We start from the raw sequence: 19,296 nt of genomic DNA on the forward strand, positions 1-19,296 counted from the left end.
GACCATCCCTCTACGGAGCCTGCCTTGCCTCAGGCTCCGCAGGAGCAAGAGATCCTGCGCTTGTGCTGCGGACAGCAACTTATGTCCTTCCCCGCACCTCCCGAGAGGGCCATCAGCCTTGCTTGGGCACTAGTGAGAAGCAAGTCTAGGAGCTGGTGCCCAGCTTCCATGGGGCTTTGGCCTAGGTGAGCTTCAGAGCCATTGGCCTGACTTCCACCGGGTTTGGCCAACCTGAGGTTGACGTTGCCATGGTGTCGGAGGCCTTCCTTGGCCACCGCCACCAGGCCAGGAACAGCACTGGGTTTGCAATGTCATCGGTGGTGCTGGGCATGTGCCCCAGGCACCAGGAACATGGGTCAGCCCTCACTGCTCCATCTCCAGCGCCCTCACCTCCTCTCTGCTTCCTGGCTTGTTCCTCTGTCCCCTCCCTCATGCTTCAGCTGCCCTGTCTCATTCCTCTCTGCCCCTTTCCTCCCTGTGGGTGGGGCCCCAGGGGGAAGAGGGTGATGGGGGCCTGGGGCTTGGGGTGGAGACCCAATCGGGCCACCTGGGCCTGGAAAAAATTAATCCAGTCCCAACCACCATTGGTCGGCCCAGCGCCCACCAGACTCCGGCCACCTTCAACTCTGCGGTGGGCGGCCCAGCTTCCTCAAGGGTCTGGCCTCTCTCCATGGCAGGGTCGCCATGGCGACAGAGGCCTTCCTTTGGTGCTGCTGGGCCTGGAGCAGCACTGGGTTTGCAAGAGTGACAGTGGGGCCAGGCCCACACTCAGAAGGGGCCCTGGGGTGGGGGACATGGCCCTGCCTCTCCCGCCTTGTTGTGCCCCAAGGCCCCATCCCTACTCACTGTTCCCTCCTTTCTCCCCCGTCCCCTCTCCCCAGTCTTCTCTGCACCCTCCACCCCACGTGGGTGACGGATGGGGCCAAGAGGGGCTGGGACCTCAGGGAAGAACATGGGCTGAGTCTCAAGAGGAAGAGGCTGCATGGGGCCAGGGCATTAGGGCAGAGCTGGGATCACAGTCCAGCTGATGGGGCTCACACCAGATTAACCCAGCCCTGGCCATGAGCAGTTGGCCAAGGACCCAGTGGTGTTTGGCCAACTTCAGCTACCTCAGGGATCCCATCTCTCCCGAAGGCGGGGTCACCATGGCAGCAAGAGCCTTTCCTTGCTGTTCCTGGCTCATGGGTGACTGGCCAAACGTGGGTCTATTTCATCTGGAGAGTCCCTTGTTTCCCTCTGCCCACTCCTGGTCTTCCCTTCTCTGTGGTTGGGTCCACAGCCACGCAAGCCACCGCAGGTTGTAGCTGCAAGGGGGGAACCCAACAGGGGTTGCTTGAGGGAGGGCAAACAGGCTGGGCTGAGCTTGTCTGGTTTCAGAGGTGTCATTTAGTTCTGATAAACAAGGGCCAGGATCTGCGGGGCCCTAAGTTTAACCTTGTCGCACTATGGAGAGCTCCTGTTCCTTGGCCATGTGTGTTGGCCTCTGTGGGATGTGGTTACTGCCTCGGTGGGATTGGAATGCAAGAGGTTGCAGCTCAGCATGCTACAGCTTGAGCTAAAGGAGCAGTGCCTGGTGCTGGCAGCAGTCGTAAGGCTCTTATGTGTCATGTAAATGGGACGGATTTGGACTCTGAAGCTTCACCATTGATGCACAGCACTGGATGCAAGCAGAAGAGCTGGTGCCACTTGGTGGGAGTGGTGGGATGGTTGTTACTGAGCAGGATTTGAATGCAGGACTTCAAGCACCTCAGCAAATGACTCCAGTGGCCTAACGGAGGCATGCCTTTTGCAGTGGTAGTGGGGCTGTCGTTCTCCGGGGGCGGGGATGGGCATTTAGCAGGCACTCATACAACAGACACTGGGCCTGCGAGTCTGTTCCAGGTCTGGATGTTGAGCTGTGATCTCCCTTGCACGATACCCTACAGCTCCTGGTGGATCTGACACCCCTGCCCCACCTGGGCAGTGGCTTTAACTACACAGTAAATTAAAATTTATCTGTTATCCAATCAAGATATTTTTTATTACTCTTCTGCGCTGGAGTGAATTCTCGAGGATTAGAGTCAGGGGGCGGAGGGGCTGGGAACCAGGACTCCTGGGTTGGATCCCCAACTCTGGGAGGGGAGGAGGATCTAGTCAGTTAGCTTTGGAGATGTTGTTAGATGCGTCTCCTCATGGAAGAGGACCATGGCTAGGAGGCAGGACACACACGTTGTCATGGGTGATTCTTAAATAACTGCAGCACATAAATCTGGCATCACAGGTGAGCAAAGAGCAACTCTGTAGGGCTGGTGTCACCCAGGGGTTTATGGATAACTGGGCTGGGCAGGGCCTGGGGAAACCAGGGGATCCCATGTGGGTAGGTGGAGGAACCTCTGGTTCTGGACCATGAGTTGCTCACAAATCCCTGAGGCGCTTTCCCAGAACGTTCTAAGTGGCCAACATTCTCATTGTGGAAAAGCATCCCAAGGCCACACCCCTTCCCCAAGGCCACACCCCTTCCCGTGAGCCCCATCCTCCCTACTCCATCCCCCTCCCTCCATCACTCACCCTCCCCTACCTTCGCTCACCCACTCATTTCCACTGCGCTGGGGCAGACAGTTGGGGTGCGGGAGGGGGGTGAGGGATCTGGGGTGGGTCCAGATGAGGGGGCTGGGATGCAGGGGGGGCTCTGAGCTGGGGCCCAGGGACTCAGAGTGTGGGAGGGGTCAGGGTTGGGGTGCAGGAGGGGTGACTGGCTCCAGGAGTGAGTTTGGATGGGGGACAGGTTCTGATCTGTGGCTTAGGGGCCGGGCATGGGAGGGTGTTCACGCTGCAGTCTCTGGGTGCTGGTGATCTCAGACAGCCCCAGCATTGTCCAGGGAAGGAAGAAACCCACATGGCTCTCAGAAAGCAGCTGGCATGTCCCTCTGGGTCTTAGGCGGAGAGGCGGCCGGGGGGCGGGGAGGTGTCTGCACGGCCCCATCTGCAGGTGCTACCCCTACAGCTCCAGCTGGTTTGGTTCCTGACCAATGAGGGCTGCAAAGCTGGTGCTCGGGGCATTCCGGCAGGTAGAGGCAGCACAAGGAGCGTCTCTGGCTCCCCCTCTGCTCGGAGCTGGGTCCACCGCCCACCTGCCCTGCTGGCGCCGCATCCATCCAGTCTGTTAGCAGCCTGGTCTGTGGTCCTGACCCGGGTCCTTCTTGGACCTGGTCAAATACCAGATGCCTGGCAATCGTACCAACCAGATGCAGCCCCTGGGATGCACCTGCAGGCATGGCCTGTCCCACTCCTGGGGATGGGGGTTGGTGATGGGTGCAGGTTGGCTCCCGCTCTGAATGGGGCTGAGACCCAGCAACCTTCATTGCACAGTGAGCTCCCCCGACCAGCTGTTAGGAGACAGATAAAGCAGCAGAGAGAGGTGCAGACACACCCAGGGAGTGTCCTTGCAACACAGCCCAGCCTCAGGCTGACCAAAGGATTTACATTAGGGTCTGTCACTCCCTTGGGCGCCTGTTCCCATCCTGGCACTCATGCGTGTGTGTGTGAGTGTGTGTTTGTGCAGTGCAGCAGCTGTGTGGTGGGGCCTGGGGGCCTGGCCACTTGTGTGTGTGTGTGTGTGTGTGTGTGTGTGCGCGCGCACGCGCGTGCATGCGTGTAAGTGTTAGGGTTGCTAACTTTCTACTTATGGAAACTGGAACACTCTTGCCCCCTCACGCATCTCAGGCCTGCCCCTCCTCTGAGGCCCCACCCCTTCTCCCCTGGTGCCGCACCTGCTCACTCCATCCCCTTCCCTCTGTGGCTTGTTCTCCCCATCCTCACTGCCTGGCTCATTCTCCCCGGGCTGGGATTGCCTTACACACACACACACACACACACACACACACACACACACACACACACACACACACACACACACACACACACACACACGGTAGGGCTCATCCCCTCCAGCAAGAGGCAGCAGGAACACACACCGACCCACCCACACACACAGGGGCACAACATGTCCCCACACTAACAGGACATTCACTCACTGCAACAGCCGTGCAGAAGGGACCGTGGGGGGTGTGTGAACGCATTGCTGGCACTGGGGGGCTGTGCTACGTGGGGCGTAGGGGTCTCTTTGGGCAGTCAGGCCTGACCCCTGTGCCCCTGTCAGCACGAGGGGAGCTGTGACCTCAGCTGTGTAGATGCCCCCAATCCCTGCTAGCCCAGCACAGGCCACCCCCTCCCCCCTCGCTGTTCGAGTGGTGCTTATGGTGTGTTTGCAGGGAGCTGTGTGGGTGGGCTCCTACTCTGGGGAGGAGCCTGCACAGGCTGCGGGGAGGGCATCTCCCTGGCTTAGGATCTGGTGAGTCTTCCATCTTCCCTGCCTACCCCAGGCCCTAGTGAATACCAGCCTCATGGGGACGTTGTTTGCTCCCCCCGCATCAGTTTCGTGCCCTGCAGTTGGTTAAAATTCCCCAGGGACAATACATGTGTGTCCAACCTCCTTGCCAGGGTCCCCTCCCACGGAGAGAGCCTGGGGGCAGTGGGTCCCAGCAGCCCCGGCTCTAACCCACTAGCCCAGGCCAGACCCAAAGAGCAATAAGAAGAGCATCACTACCGGACAATGCAACAAATTAAATTATTTAATAGGGAGTTAAAGCTGCAGCCCCGGGGGTACCAGATCCACCAGTGAAGGGAGGAGCCACGAGCCCATTCCCCACCCACTAGGAGGATAACAGCCCAACTACTGCTACATATGCCAACAGCACATAAATAAGGAATGAAAGTCCCATCCCAAGCAGGCTGGGCAGTGCCTGTTCACTCTCAAGTTCTTATTCCAGTCATCTGAATGTCCCCGTATGCGCCCAACCCTTCTCTGCACCCCACGCACAGTGGCTGCCGTTGGTCAGGGCAGAGCCAGAGTTCAGAGGCGCAGACGAAAGATTTCCCACCCATCTAGTGTTGGGAGATATTGCTCATCACCCCTCTCCGCTGTCACCCCACTGGCTGCTTGTCACCCTCCTCTGCTGTCACCCTGCTGGCTGCTTGTCACCCCCTCTGCCATCACCCCGCTGGCTGCTCGTCACACCTCTCCACTGTCACCCCACTGGCTGCTTGTCACCCCCTCTGCCGTCACCCTGCTGGCTGCTCGTCACACCTGTCCCCTGCCTGTCTCTCACCATCACCTCCCTTCTCTGGGCCATCTCTCAACAACGAGTAGGACATTTTCATGTCACTTTCCTGTTCATGAGCCCGTTGCTAGCCAACCAGCCCGATTCTGGAGCCACAAGTCTTGTCACAGAAGGGGCAGGTGTTGGTAGCTGTTGGAGGGGTGCAGACCCCCTCTCGGATGTGATCTGTGTCTAGCAGGCTCAAATGATTTCAGCCATCGATGAATTTAACACTTTGCAGGCACGGTAGAGGAAACAGCTCCACCACAATCACCCTCAGAAAGAGACTGCAGATGAAGCCGATTTAGCGCTATGAATTGAATAACATGTCTATTGAGGGAAGTTAGATACTGTCCTACCCAGCATAACGGCACCTCTCCATCTTTACACCCGGGAGCTCTGAAAGTCAACTACCAGCTTAGCACGATTCTCTCTGCTGGGGTTGGGCCACTAGTTCAGTCGATTAGCATGAACAAAACAGCACTTCATCTGCTGAACATCGAGCTGACCTAACCAAAGCAGGAGACAGCAATATTTCCATGGACACACCCAAGGTCTCTCCCCACTTCCCAGCTAGCAGTGAGGGATGCATTCCTGCAGACCTTGCTTACACACTAGGGTAACAACCCTGGATTCCTAACCCACTGGATCCCATTCCCCTCCCAGAGCCAGGGAGAGAACCCAGGAGTCCTGCCACTCAGCTGCCCCAGCCCCCAATGCCCCACTAACCACTAAACCCCACTCTCCTCCCAGGGTGAGGGAGAAAACTCAGGGTCCCTGCTTCTCAGCCCCTTCTTCCCAACTGTAACCCCTAGTTACCACTTCCCTCCCAGAGTAGTAGAGAGAACCTGGTTATCCTGACTCCCCCCTCTGGCAAATGAGCTACCCCAGTGACTCTGAAAGTAGCCCACTAGGTGTTCCAGCAACTGAGTGCTCAGCCAGGGATAAATCGACTGTAGCTCCCCCGGTGTTGGGTCCCCGTGCCTGGTCTGGGGAGCTTTGGCCGGGGAGGGGACACTGACATTGTGGGGGCAGTGCTGGAAAAGCAATGCTCTTCAGTACAAGGCTTTTCAGGATATGCCAAAGCATACTGGGTGGGAGGGGAAAGGGTGAGGGGATGGGATTGTAGTCCCCCCCCCTCCCCGGCTCCACCCTGGTTTTGGTTTGGGGAGGGAGGAATGAGCCCCCTGAATGCAGAAACCCCCCCCCCCTGCTCTCTGGATCTCTGGTAGGATTCTGGATCCCAGGGCCCCTCCCCACACCACCCAGTAGTTGCATTAGTTCCTATTTGCATAATTCTGATAACACCCGTGTTGTGGAACTAGGCTGACTTTCTGGGCATGTGCCATCGTGTTGTGGTCAGGGATGGACAAACTTTAATCCCAGCCTGCAAGGGGCTGGCTCCCCCATCCTTCTGCAGGTGAGGTGGGTTTCAGATCAAGGCGTCTATCACTGCACAGTATGTGTTTGGCTTCTAGGGACCCTATGCTCTTTGGCCATGACAGCGCTTAACCAAGCAGGCCTCCCCTGCTACACTTTCTGATGACTAGCTGCTCCCCTCTGGGAACTGGAGAGAGACCCCAGGAGCCCTGCTTCCCAACCCTTTGCCCAGCTCCAACCACTAGGCCCCAAGCAGAAGTCCTCTGCATGTCCCATGGGGGAAGTTGCCCCACTGGCTGCGTGGAGGTTGGGCTGGTCTGGACTGCGCTGAGCTCATTCTGCCCTGGGTGAGCCAGGAGGAAATGGCTTGTTTATTTAATATGGGGCTTCTGAAAAGTGCTGCAGCCTGCAAGCTCCAAGAAACGGCCATAAATCCAACCCATCTCCCCAGGGCCTTAGGGTTGCACCACCAGAATCGCTACCTATCCCAAAAGAGATCCCAGCCCTCCGCTCTGACCCCTAGACCCATCTCCTTTCCCAGGGCTGGGGACAGAACCCAGGCGTCATCACCCCCAGCAGACTGTGGCTGTGGCAGGGGGAGACACCATGCCCCATGGAGATGTGCTGTTTCACATGGTGCAAGGCAGGAGGAAATGCTGACTGCATCTCAACCTTTCTGTGCAGATTTCTGAGAAGTGGCAGATGGGTTTCCTGGGGCGCAGCTACCGACACAGCACAACCAGCTGCCGGGGCTGCCGAGACGTCACTACCCAGCCGGGACGCAGAAGACCAGCCCCCAGCTCCTCCGTGACACACCGCCTGCAGAGTTCCCAACGGGGACACCTGGGTTCCAGCCCTTCTGCAGTCTACCAGCACACCGGCTCCTGGAGAGGAGGTGAGGATGAGCTCTCTAGCCACCTGGGTGTGACTCACAGGGAGGCAAGTGGGGGGTTAATTTTTAGAGCTCAGGGTGGGGTGTGTGCTCACCTTGGTTCCCCTGCTCTGGGAGGGGATGAGGGTCTAGTGGTTAGAACAGGGATGGGCCCTGGCAATCTGGGCTCCTCGGTTCTATCTGGCACAGGAAGGGGACTGAGTTAGAGCAGGACTGCAGACAGATAGACAGGTCTGGGGGATTCCTTTCCTAATTCCTGGAGGGAAAATGGCCTTTACTGGTTAAAACCAGGGGTTGGTGCCAGGGCGCCGGGGTGCTGTTTCCAGCCCTGGCGGGTGTGCGTTTGCCCTTACTGGTCATGCCCAGGTCTCTGGGCAAAGTTTAAATGTGGGTTTTGTGAAATCAAAATAACACAACAGGGTGCTTGCTGGCTCAGTTGACATGGGATTCTAGCTCCAGTACAGGGGACGGTAGTGGGGGCTAATGGTTAGAGCCAAATGGGATGACTCCTGGGTTCTCTCCCAGATTGAAGGGAGTGCAGTCTAATGGTTAGCGCAGGGGGATTTGCTGGGAGCCAGGACTCCTGGGTTCTTTCCCCAGCCTGCCCATCTCTGGCATTCTGCTCTGACTCTCTGTTCTTCCCCTGGGGAACTGGGGCTGAAGGTGTGTGATTTACGTCTGAGATAGGCTGGCCCATAACATGATCTGGGCTGAGCAAAGCTGGCTGGGGCAGCAGGGGTGGGGATTTGTCCAGCTCAGCCGAGTGAGCGCAAGGCAGTGATACGCTGAGGGGAGCCCCAAGACAGGAGTGCGCAGTGGTCTGTGCCCAGGGGTCACCCAGCACCGGGATAGGGAGGTGCCAGTTGGAAAGTGAGGTGTGGTCCTTACACCCCCACAGAATGGGTCCCCCAAGTGGAGAGAGGCTGGAGGTGACAATTCCCCCCTTCACTCGGGAGCACCTCCATTGCCAAGGGCTCTGACACCCCAACTCTGAGGTCTGATCCTGTCACGCCGCCACGTCCCAGCCGTGAGACAGGCTGGGAGGGCCAGTGGGCGTCCCTCTGTCGGGGCAGTGGAAGGACTGACGGTTTGTAACTGCAGGATGGTTGGACTAGGAGAGATGTGCTGGCTGGGGCACACACACTGCCCTGGGCCTGGAACCCAGGAGTCCTGGATCCCTGCCCCCAGCCTGCTCTAACCCAACCCCCCCCACCCCCACTATTGGTAGGGGAGGGCTAGCCAAGCCCAGACAACTGTTTACTTCAAGGGCGAGGCTAATGAACTTCTCCTTTTGGGAGCAGAGACTGACCCTTCAGCTGAGAGGAGGAAGCAGAATTACCTGCACCCTGGAGGCAGAGGGAGCCATGCCAGCTTGGGGTGAGGGCACCCACAGCCTGTCTGCGGCATAGGTATGGGACACCCTACTCGGGGAGACCTGGCCAGCTGCTCTTCAGCGTCACTGGGATGCCAAAGTGGTTAGCCTTGGCCAGGACTCCTGGGTTCTCTGCTCCAGGCTCCAGGAGGGGAGTGGGACCTAGTGATTACTGTGGAGGAAGAGGAGGGTACTGAGGGCTGGGACCCCTGGGGTCTATTCCCAGCTCTGGGAGGGGAGCGGGGGCTACCAGCTACAGCAGTCAGATGCAGGAAGCCAGGATGCCTGGGTTCTCTGCCCCAGCTGGGAGAGGTCGGTGGGGTCTGGGGAGTTGAGTGCAGCTGACATGCTAAGATCCTGGGTCGCGTTACCTAGTTCTGTGCATTTATTCCCTATTTTAAACCCAAATTCACCCCCTGAGAGCCAGGGAGAGGACCCAGGAGTCCTGGCTCCCCAGCCCCCCCACCGCTATCTCAGGGGCAGGCAAGATATGGTCCCTGGGCTGGATCTGGCCCACAAAGCCCAGCTCTGGATGGGGAAAAGCTTTAAATGCTGACCCACCCCCAGGAAAATCTCTCCCTTCTCATTGGCCAGTTGCATGTTCTGCCCTGCCCCAGGAAATTCTCTCAGGTCCTATTGGCTGGAAATGGGCCAATGGGAGCTGCAAGATTTCCCAGGGGGTGGATGCAGTGCTGCACAATTTCTCGGCTGCCATTGGCGCCCACCGCCACTGCAGAGAGCCACATGGAACAGCCAGAGCTGGCAGGCAGGGATGCCTACCTGGGAGTGCTGCTGACCAGGAGATGCTTAGGTTTGTGCTTCCCAGCCAGAGCCTGCCTCTGGCACCCTCTTCTGCAACCTTTCCGAGGTGGAGCAATGACATTCGACCTTTTGACTTTGGGGGGGCGGGGGCGGTCCATGTGCCGGTGATACTTTTGAAGGTCAGTAAAGTAAGTCTGCCTACACTAGAGAGTAATTGTGAAATAACAGCCCTTATTCCAAAGTGCCTTTCCTAGCGGCTACACTAGGCACACGCTGTTTTGAAATCAGTTAGAAACTAGCCGGTGTGTTATTTTCAAATCGCTAACCCTCACTGCAGGAGGAATAATGCCTATTCCCACAGGGGCTCTGTTAAGACATGGAACGGTGCTATTTCGAAATAAGCCAAAAGAGCACCCATTGGCACTATTTCGAAACAGCTCGGCGTGTCCAGAAATGTTATTTCCAAGTACGTTGTTGCTAAGTCCGCACTTGCATTCCTCTTTCGAAAGAGGAATGCAAATGAGGGAAATCACAAATGCAAAATGAAGTACCGATTTACATATCTTGTGCTTCTTTTGCAAAATCTCTTTTCAGAAGAGAGTCTTTCGAAAAAAGAAAGCCGTGTAGACGGGGCTTTTTTGAAAATAAACCCCATCTTTGAAAGAAACTTTCTTCCTATTTTGTTTTTACGCAAATGAAACAGGAGAGCTACGTCTACACATGAAGCCTACTTCGAAGTAGCCTATTTCAATGTGGAGACATTGAAATAGGCTATTTCGATGAATAATGTCTACACGTCCTCCACGGCTGGCAACGTCGACGTTGCGCAACACCACATCGAAATAGGCACTGCGAGGGAACGTCTACATGCCAAAGTAGCACACATCGAAATAGGGATGCCAGGCACAGCTGCAGACAGGGTCACAGGGCGGACTAGCGCTTCCGGGGCAACAGCTAGCCGCTCCCTTAAAGGGCCCCTCCCAGACACACTCAGCCTGCACAGCACGCGGTCTGAAGAGCCATAGGCACACAGACCCCGGGCGATGCAGGCATGGACCCCCAGCAGCAGCAGCAGCAGCAGCCAAAGGTCCACCCAGCCCTCCCTGCAGCAGCAGGGCTTGCCCTGATCCATGCCATGCGGGAGGCAGCTGAGCACCTCCTTGCCACACCGGAGGAGGAGCAGCCTGCAGGGGAGCAGGATTCAACCCCCAACCGTGCAGCACCCCGAACCCACCCCCCCGCCTCACACATCGCCCCCTGTGGAGCTACCCCACGAGCACCGGCTGGTGGGAGCGGCTGGTGCTTGGGGAGTGGGACGACGACCACTGGCTCAGGAACTTTAGGATGAGCCGGCAGACATTTATGGAGCTGTGCCAGTGGCTCACCCCCGCACTCAGGCACCAGGACACCGCCACGCGGCGTGCCCTCCCTGTGGAGAAACGGGTCGGCATCGCTGTCTGGAAGCTGGCCACTCCCGACAGCTACCGATCCGTGGGGCAGCAGTTTGGCGTCGGCAAGGCCACCGTCGGGGCTGTCCTCATGGAGGTAAGAGAACCCACGGGGGGGGGGGGGGGCAGGGGGGCCCTGGCAGGGCAGGGCAGGGCAGGGCAGGGGAGGGGAGGGGGGCCCGGGCAGGGGAGGGCCACACACACCCTGCTCACCCCTCATTGGTGCTCTCCCATGTGCTTCCCCTGCAGGTTGTCCGCGCCATCAACGCCCTGCTCCTCCACAGGCTCGTGAGGCTGGGGGACCCAGATACCACCATCGCGGGCTTTGCCACGCTGGGCTTCCCCAATTGCTTCGGGGCTCTGGATGGGACTCACATCCCTATCCGCACCCCGCAACACAGTGGAGGACGCTACGTAAACCGCAAGGGCTACCACTTAGTGGTCCTCCAGGCCTTGGTGGACAGCTGGGGCCGTTTCCAGGACACTTATGTGGGCTGGCCTGGCAGCACCCACGAAACCCGGGTATTCCGGAACTCGGGCCTGTGCCGCTGGCTGGAGGCGGGGACCTACATCCCCCAGCGGGAGATCCCTGTGGGGGACACCACCATGCCCCTCTGCGTCATCGCAGACGCGGCATACCCCCTCCGGCCCTGGCTCATGCACCCGTACACAGGCCATCTCTCTGCCAGCCAGGAGCGCTTCAACCAGCGCCTGAACCACGCGCGGCAGGTGGTGGAGCGCACATTTGGCCGCCTCAAAGGGCGCTGGAGATGTCTCCTGACCCGCTTGGATGTGGGCCCCAACAACATCCCCCAGATTGTGGGTGCCTGCTGTGCCCTACACAATCTGGTGGAGAGCAAGGGGGAGGCCTTTTTCCAGGGCTGGGCTGTGGAGGCCGGCAGGGTCGATGTCCAGCCACCCGCTGCCCCCAGTCGCCAGGTGGACCCCGAAGGGACCCAGGTCCGGGAGGCCCTGCGGGCCCACTTCAATGAGGCCGCGGGGTGAACTCTGCCAGGCCGTCCCACTGCGCCCTCCCATCCTCCACAACACTCCCTGCCCCTACACCCACACCACGGAGCACCCAACAGCACACCCCCCCACACTTTTCCTGGACAAATAAAAGCACGCACTTGGTGGTGAAATGAAACTGGTTTTCTTTGAACTGTTTTTTTAACTAATAACAACAAACTGTATACAAGACCTTCTAACTAAACTATTATATAAGTGAATAATAAAAAAGTTTGCATATATTATATGTACAAAGAACAGAAAACCAGGGATTACAAGGAAGGGGAGAACTATTTACATGGCGGGGGGACAGGGCAAACGGGGGGCACAAATAAATAAATCCCAAAACTATATACAAGGGGCGGGGGGCACGTCCTGGGCCCCACGCCCCTATAGTCCGGTACTGGGGGTGGGCGGCCGGGAGCCCGGCCTCAGCCGCAGCCCTGTCCGGGGCTGGCTGGGGGCCGGGTGGACCGGAAGATACGTCCAGCGAGTCTCAGCTGGCCCCAGGTGTCCCTCGGCGGTCCGGCCCTCGGTGGCGGGTGGTGGGGCGACGGCGGACGGCGCGGCGACAAGCGGAGCAGCGGGTGATGCGGCGGGTGGAGCACTCAGGGCGGGCGCAGCGGCGGCCAGCGTGGCATGGGGGGCCAGGTAGTCCACGAGGCGGTTGAAGGTCTCCATGTAGGCCCCCCCAGGCCTCTCGGCACCAGGCCAGCGCGCGCTCCTGGAGGTGGAGGCGGCGTTGCTCCACCCGCAGACGCTGCTCCGCGACCTCCAACTGCCGACGGTGGAGGGCCAGCAGCTGGGGGGTCCGTCGCCGGCGTGTGGTGTTGCTGGCTACGTCTACACGTGAAGGCTACATCGAAGTAGCCTATTTCGATGTTGCGACATCGAAATAGGCTATTTCGATGAATAACGTCTACACGTCCTCCAGGGCTGGCAACGTCGATGTTCAACTTCGACGTTGCTCAGCCCAACATCGAAATAGGCACAGCGAGGGAACGTCTACACGCCAAAGTAGCACACATCGAAATAAGGGAGCCAGGCACAGCTGCAGACAGGGTCACGGGGCGGACTCAACAGCAAGTCGCTCCCTTAAAGGGCCCCTCCCAGACACACTTTCATTAAACAGTGCAAGATCCACAGAGCCAACAACTAGTTGCAGACCCTGTATATGCAGCACGGACCCCCAGCTGCAGCAGCAGCAGCCAGAAGCCCTGGGCTAAGGGCTGCTGCCCACGGTGACCACAGAGCCCCGCAAGGGCTGGAGAGAGAGTATCTCTCAACCCCCCAGCTGATGGCCGCCATGGAGGACCCCGCTATTTCGATGTTGCGGGACGCGGATCGTCTACACGTCCCTACTTCGATGTTGAACGTCGAAGTAGGGCGCTATTCCCATCCCCTCATGGGGTTAGCGACTTCGACGTCTCGCCGCCTAACGTCGATTTCAACTTCGAAATAGCGCCCAACACGTGTAGACGTGACGGGCGCTATTTCGAAGTTACTGCCGCTACTTCGAAGTAGCGTGCACGTGTAGACGCAGCTGCTGGGTCCACCGTCTTGCCCGCCATGGGGCCCGTCGGTCCTCCGCCGAGGGTCTGGCCTGGAGCGATGGCCCCGGAGGGGTTTCCGGGACCACTGAAGCCTCACTGGCGCTCTCCGGTCCTTCCGATGGTGCAGCTGTGGAACACAGGAGTGGGGGAAGAAGAGTGGAGACAGGCGTTAGTGTGGGCCCCGATCCGTGGCCCTTGTCCCCCTACCCCTGTGCTGCAGGTTCCCCATCCCCGTCCCTGGGAGATGCTGCTGTGAAGGGGTTCACGGGTCCCCCTGCCCTGCACCCCGTCCCCTGGCAGGAGTGACTCTCACTTCACTCAGCAGGGTCTGACAGGAGAGGTTTCTTAGGCCACAGATGCCCAGTTTCTCCCAGGAGTGACAGTACAGCAGTCAGAGACAGTCCTTCCAACCCGTCCTGGGGAGAAGACCCCAAGGGGTGCCCCTCTGGGGTGTAGCTTTCCCCCTCCTCAGGCTGGCTGCCTTCCAGCTCTCCCTTCCCCTAGCCTCTAACTGCCGCCCCCCCCCACCCCCCGCATTCAAACCCAGCTCAGCTCCTCCCTCCTCTTTGTTCAGGGCAGAGGTGTCACCTGCCAGTTGTAGCCCCAGGATCATCCTTTGCCCCTGGGAGCTATTCAGCTTGTTGCTCATATCTAGCCTGAGACTCACATTTGCACTCCCCCCACTCCATCACATGCTGCTGCTGCTGCTGCTGCTGCGGGGTGTCCCACCCCCTCCTCCCGGGGGACCCTAGAGGTTCTGCTCCCCCCAGCCCGGGGGATGGGGCATGGCACTGTCGTGCTGGGGCGGGGGGCCAGGGCTGATGCACTCCTGTGAGGGACATGGCACTGCTGTCCTTGGGGCCATGGCCATCTGGGCATGTGGAGGGCCCTGGCCACATATCTATTACCCCCACCCCTCAACCCCGGGGGTGTACACCGGGGGGGTACATACCTGTAGGTCCACTCCCACGGTCCGGGGACACCCGGGGGGGCGGACGCCCGGCTGCTGCTCCGGGATGGGAGGAGGATGTGCAGCCCCGTCTCAGCGGAGGAGGAGTCCCCCTCCTCCTCCTCCTCCTCCTCCTGCTGCGATGCCCCAGGGGTGGGCTCCAGGGGGGGCCCCCGGGGTGCGGGGCTTACCTCCGGGGCGGGCTCCGGCTCCGGGGCCTGCTGGGGCTCCTCAGCCGAGGTATCAAGAGTGGCCGGAGGGGAGGAGGTGTGCCGGGGGCCCAGGATGTCTCTGAGCTCCCTGTAAAAGGGGCAAGTGACGGGGGCGGCCCCAGATCGGCCGGCTGCATCCCGGGCCTGGGCGTAACCCTGCCGCAGCGCTTTGACTTTACTCTGGACATGATCTGGAGTGCGGGCAGGGTGACCCCGGGTGGCCAGGCCCTCAGCCAGCCGAGCGAACGCATCTGCGTTCCACCTCTTGCTCCCCATTACCTGGAGCACCTCCTCCTCGCTCCAGAGCCGCAGCAGGTCCCGAAGCTCGGCTTCCATCCAGGAGGGGCCCTGCTGCTGCTTGCCGGCCTGGCTGCCAGCCTGGCTGCCCTGGCTCCCCTTGGGGGGGGTCCCCTGGGGGCGCTGGGGGGGCTGCTGGGCGGCCATCGGTGCCCTGGGGGGTTCTTGGGGCTGCTGAAGAGCGTGCAGGCTGGCCGCGTGTTATTGCTGCTGCCTGCACGCTCTCTCAGCTTCCTGCACAGAAAGGGAGGGGGCGGGGACCTTTAAGGAGCCGCTCCACGCGGCCACCATTGAGCTGAGGGGCTGTAGAGAGCGTCTCTCAACCGCTCAGCCGATGGACGCCATGGAGGACCCCGCAATTTCGATGTTGCAGGACGCGCAACGACTACACGGTCCCTACTTCAACTTTGAACGTCAAAGTAGGGCGCTATTCCTATCCCCTCATGGGGTTAGCGGCTTCGACATCTCGCCGCCTAACGTCAATGTTAACATCGAATTAGCGCCCAACACGTGTAGCCGTGACGGGCGCTATTTCGAAGTTAGTGCCGCTACTTCGAAGTAGCGTGCACGTGTAGACACGGCTGAGATACGGAAATCAGACCCTCATCTGCATTTTTGATTTCCCTCATTTGCATTCCTCCTTCGAAAGAGGAATGCAAATATAGAGGTAGCAGCTGTGTAATTTGTTTTGGGAATAAGGGAATTTCGAAGTCTGGGGTTTATTTCAAAGCGCCTGCATCTACATGGCCAGTTTGCAGCACTTTTGAAGCATGACTGGCAGCTATTATGCTAATGAGGTGACGAATATTCATATCAGCGCCTCATTAACCAGTTCCGATCGGTGTCATTTACGCACACTTTCCAAAAGGGAGGGGCATGTGTAGACACGGCCAGCCTGTGTGTGGTGCTGTGGTATTTCGAAATAGCATATTTCAAAATAACTCTGTAACATAGCCATAACCTCATAGTCCTGCTCACAACACCTTCATGAATAAATAGATGAAGCTGTAGAGCTTTATCCTTCAGGTGCTGGTTAGTCGCAATAGCTGGTCTTTTGTTAATCCCCAGGTGGCATGGCTTTGAGCAAGCTCCCGGCTGCATGGGGGTGGAGGGGTGGGGCTGAGCTCCTGCCTTGCGTGCCAGTGAAAGTCAGCCCGCCTGCCATACTTGGCACCTGCGCTGGGGGCTGTTGACCCCTGTCCTACAGGCAGAGACACACCCAGGTGAGCTACAGGAATGTTTCTCCCAGCCTTTCACAAACCAAGAAGGAATAATGTCTCCAGCCAATTTCCTCATCTCCCCAGCCTAGGACTTCCAAGCTGAACCATCCTGGCCAGTGCCAGTTTGTTATTGAGTCTGCCCTCCCTCCATGTGCAGAGGACGTGCACCAGCCTTTTGAGCCAAACCCGCTACGGGAGGTAACGGAGAAACAGATTTCTCAACTACGGAAAGAGGGTTCAAGTGGTGGGTGTGAAAGACAAAGGCCGTTTCCAAGGGGGAAAAAAATAACGCACAACTGAGATTCAGGAGTGGTGGGAAACCACATTTGCATCAGCACGCGAGGTGGGGAGCTCAGCCCCGCCCCGCCTCCCCCATGCAGCCAGGGCTGTGCTCAAAGCCATGTTGCCTGTGCATTGACAAATGACCTGCTAAGGATACCGGCCACCACCTCCGCTGTAATGCTCCGCACCTTCATTGATTTCAGAATGAAGCTCTTGTAAGCAGGGCTGCTCGCCACTTTAAAAAGTTTCCCAGAGCTCGGACCATCCACGGAGGTCGACAGGTCACATTTCGGCACTCTGCCTCGGAAAGGTTGCTGTCCCCTGTGCTGGCTCTTCAACCTCGGTGGCACTAGGCTGTATGTAGATCTAACTGTGTTCTCCCCCTACTGGGTGTTACAGCTCGTAATACACGGTTTCTCCTTTGTCTCCTCCTTTGAAGTTCTGAAGTTCTCTCTCTCTTCAGTGTCCTGGTTCCTTGTGGCGTAGGTGGGGGAGGAAAAAAGGCCAAGCCCTGCAGCCTCTGGCCCATATTTTGCATGTGCTCAGAAGTCACCTGCCCAGATATGTCTAGCTGGGCTTTGCTGTGTCAGGGGATCCAGTAAACCCCTCACTCCGTGATGCTTGGGCACCTGTCTTTGAATTTTCAATCCCTTCATTGCAACTAAAGCCCTTATGGATGAATGGCTGGTGAATGCCCATGTGGTCAGAGGTCACCAGCTTTGTAGGAAGGCCTCTCAGACTTACACCATATTCCATGGACAAACATACAGCAAAAGCTTATCCCTTCAAACCCGCTGACGATACGTGTATTTGGACAGAACAATGGGTTTCAGGAGATCGTCTGCTTCCATAGGGTGTCTGACCTGGCTTGTTTTCTGTGACATAGAACATAGTGACGTATCAGTGAACATAGGTTCCTAGTGTAGCTTTGCAGTACAGAGGGCCCCAGATGGGAGCGGGGGGTGAAATGGTTTGGAGCAGGATGGACTGCAGCCAGGACTCCTGTGTTCCTTCAGCTGCTGACGTGCCCATTCTCCTTTGTAGAAGCCAAGAAAATGCATTTGAAAATTTCCATCCCGCTGGTTCTCACCGTCTACATCTTCACTTTCGTGACTGGCCTCCCAGCCAACCTCCTGGCCTTCTACACCTTCCTGGTGAAGGTTCGTCAGAAACCCACCCCGGTCGACATCCTTCTCCTCAACCTCACCGTCTCCGACCTCTTGCTCCTTCTCTTCCTTCCCTTCAAGATGGTGGAGGCCGCCTCAGGCATGGTGTGGCTGTTGCCCCCTTTCCTCTGCCCACTCACCTATTTCATCTACTACAGTAGCATCTACGTCAGCTCCCTCTTCCTCATGGCCGTCAGCGTTGAGCGCTACCTGGGGGTGGCCTTCCCCATCAAGTACAAACTCTGGCGCCGAGAAGCCTATGCCATTGCTGCCTCTGTGGTTTTTTGGGTTGTGGCTTCCTGCCACTGCAGCATCGTCTTCATTGCCCAGTACCAAAGTTCCAATAAGACCACGTTGCCTGCTGACACTTCCAACTGCTATGAAAATTTCTCCACCCAACAGCTCGAGGTCGTCCTCCCTGTCCGGCTGGAGCTCTTTGTGGTCCTTTTCTGCATCCCTTTCATCATCACCATCTTCTGTTATGCCAACTTTGTCCGCATCCTATTGGCCTTACCCAATATTCCGGTCCAGAGGAAGCAGAGAGCCGTAGGCCTGGCTGTGGTCACCTTGGTTAACTTCATAGTCAGTTTTGCCCCCTACAATGTGTCCCACATAGTGGGCTTTATCCAGGGTGAGAGCCCCCAGTGGAGAGTGTACGTGCTTCTCTTCACCACCCTCAATGCCTCCTTGGACCCCGTCATCTTCTACTTCTCCTCCACCGCCATCCAAAGGGCCTTCAACAAATATTTGGCCGGCCTGAGGCGCCAAATTTGCGCCACTATGGCCTGGTGCCATCTTCCTGGCTTGACTTCCTGCTGGGAAGGGGGCAATAAGGGGGAGGCACCCAGTGTGGACAAGACTGAGGAATCCATGACTTGACTCCCTGAATGAGACTGAACCTCTGCTTTGTCTGCAGCACCGTCCTTGTCCCAAGCTCCACAGGAATAAGAGATCTTGTGCTTGAGCTTATGATGCCATCTTCTGCAATTCCCTGAACTCCCGAGAGGGCCAGAGGCCTTGCTTAGGCGTCAATGTGAGGCAAGTTTTGGAGCCGGCACCCAACCTGCACAGGGGTTTGGCCGACTTGAAGTTGGGGTTGCCATGGTGTCAAGAGCCTTCCTTTGCCACTGCCGGGCCAGGAGCAGGACTGGGTTTGCTCTGGCACCGCTGGAGCCAGGTGCATGTTCAGGAGGGACCCTGGTGCCAGTACCATGGCTCTGCCCCACGCCAGAACCTTCCTCTTCCCCTTCCTCTCTACCCTCTGTTCCTTGCCCTCTTCCTTGGCTCATTCCTCTCTGCCCCTCATGCCTGGTGCAAGCAGCGGACAGGGCCTGACTGGGAAGAGACCACGTGAGGGCAGGGCCTCATGTGGGAGCAGAGGTGGGGCCTTGGATCAGAACAAGAGACGGGGCCACAGTCCAGGAATTGGGGCCACAAAATATTAATCCCCCACAGGTGTGGGGCCATGCACCCGCCAGCCTTCAGCCAAGTTCACTTGTGCAGTGGGTGGCCTCACTTCCTCAAGGATCCTGCCTCTCTCCATGGCAGGGTCGCCCTGGCGTCTAGGGCCTTCCTTTGCCATTACTGGCTCACGAGTGATTGGTTGACCATGGCCCT

General features: G+C 58.2%; 1 protein-coding gene across 1 annotated transcript; it reads left to right on the forward strand.

Annotated features, from left to right (window-relative positions):
• Nucleotides 1-17,185: 17,185 nt before the first annotated feature.
• Nucleotides 17,186-18,558, forward strand: LOC142004042 (free fatty acid receptor 2-like). Its single transcript, XM_074981463.1, has 2 exons — nt 17,186-17,215; nt 17,530-18,558. Exons 1-2 carry the CDS (start codon nt 17,186-17,188, stop codon nt 18,556-18,558), a joined length of 1,059 nt encoding a protein of 352 aa, XP_074837564.1.
• Nucleotides 18,559-19,296: the final 738 nt, after the last annotated feature.

Source organism: Carettochelys insculpta, chromosome 30, assembly GCF_033958435.1.
Source record: "Carettochelys insculpta isolate YL-2023 chromosome 30, ASM3395843v1, whole genome shotgun sequence".
NCBI classification, from domain to species: Eukaryota; Metazoa; Chordata; order Testudines; family Carettochelyidae; genus Carettochelys; species Carettochelys insculpta.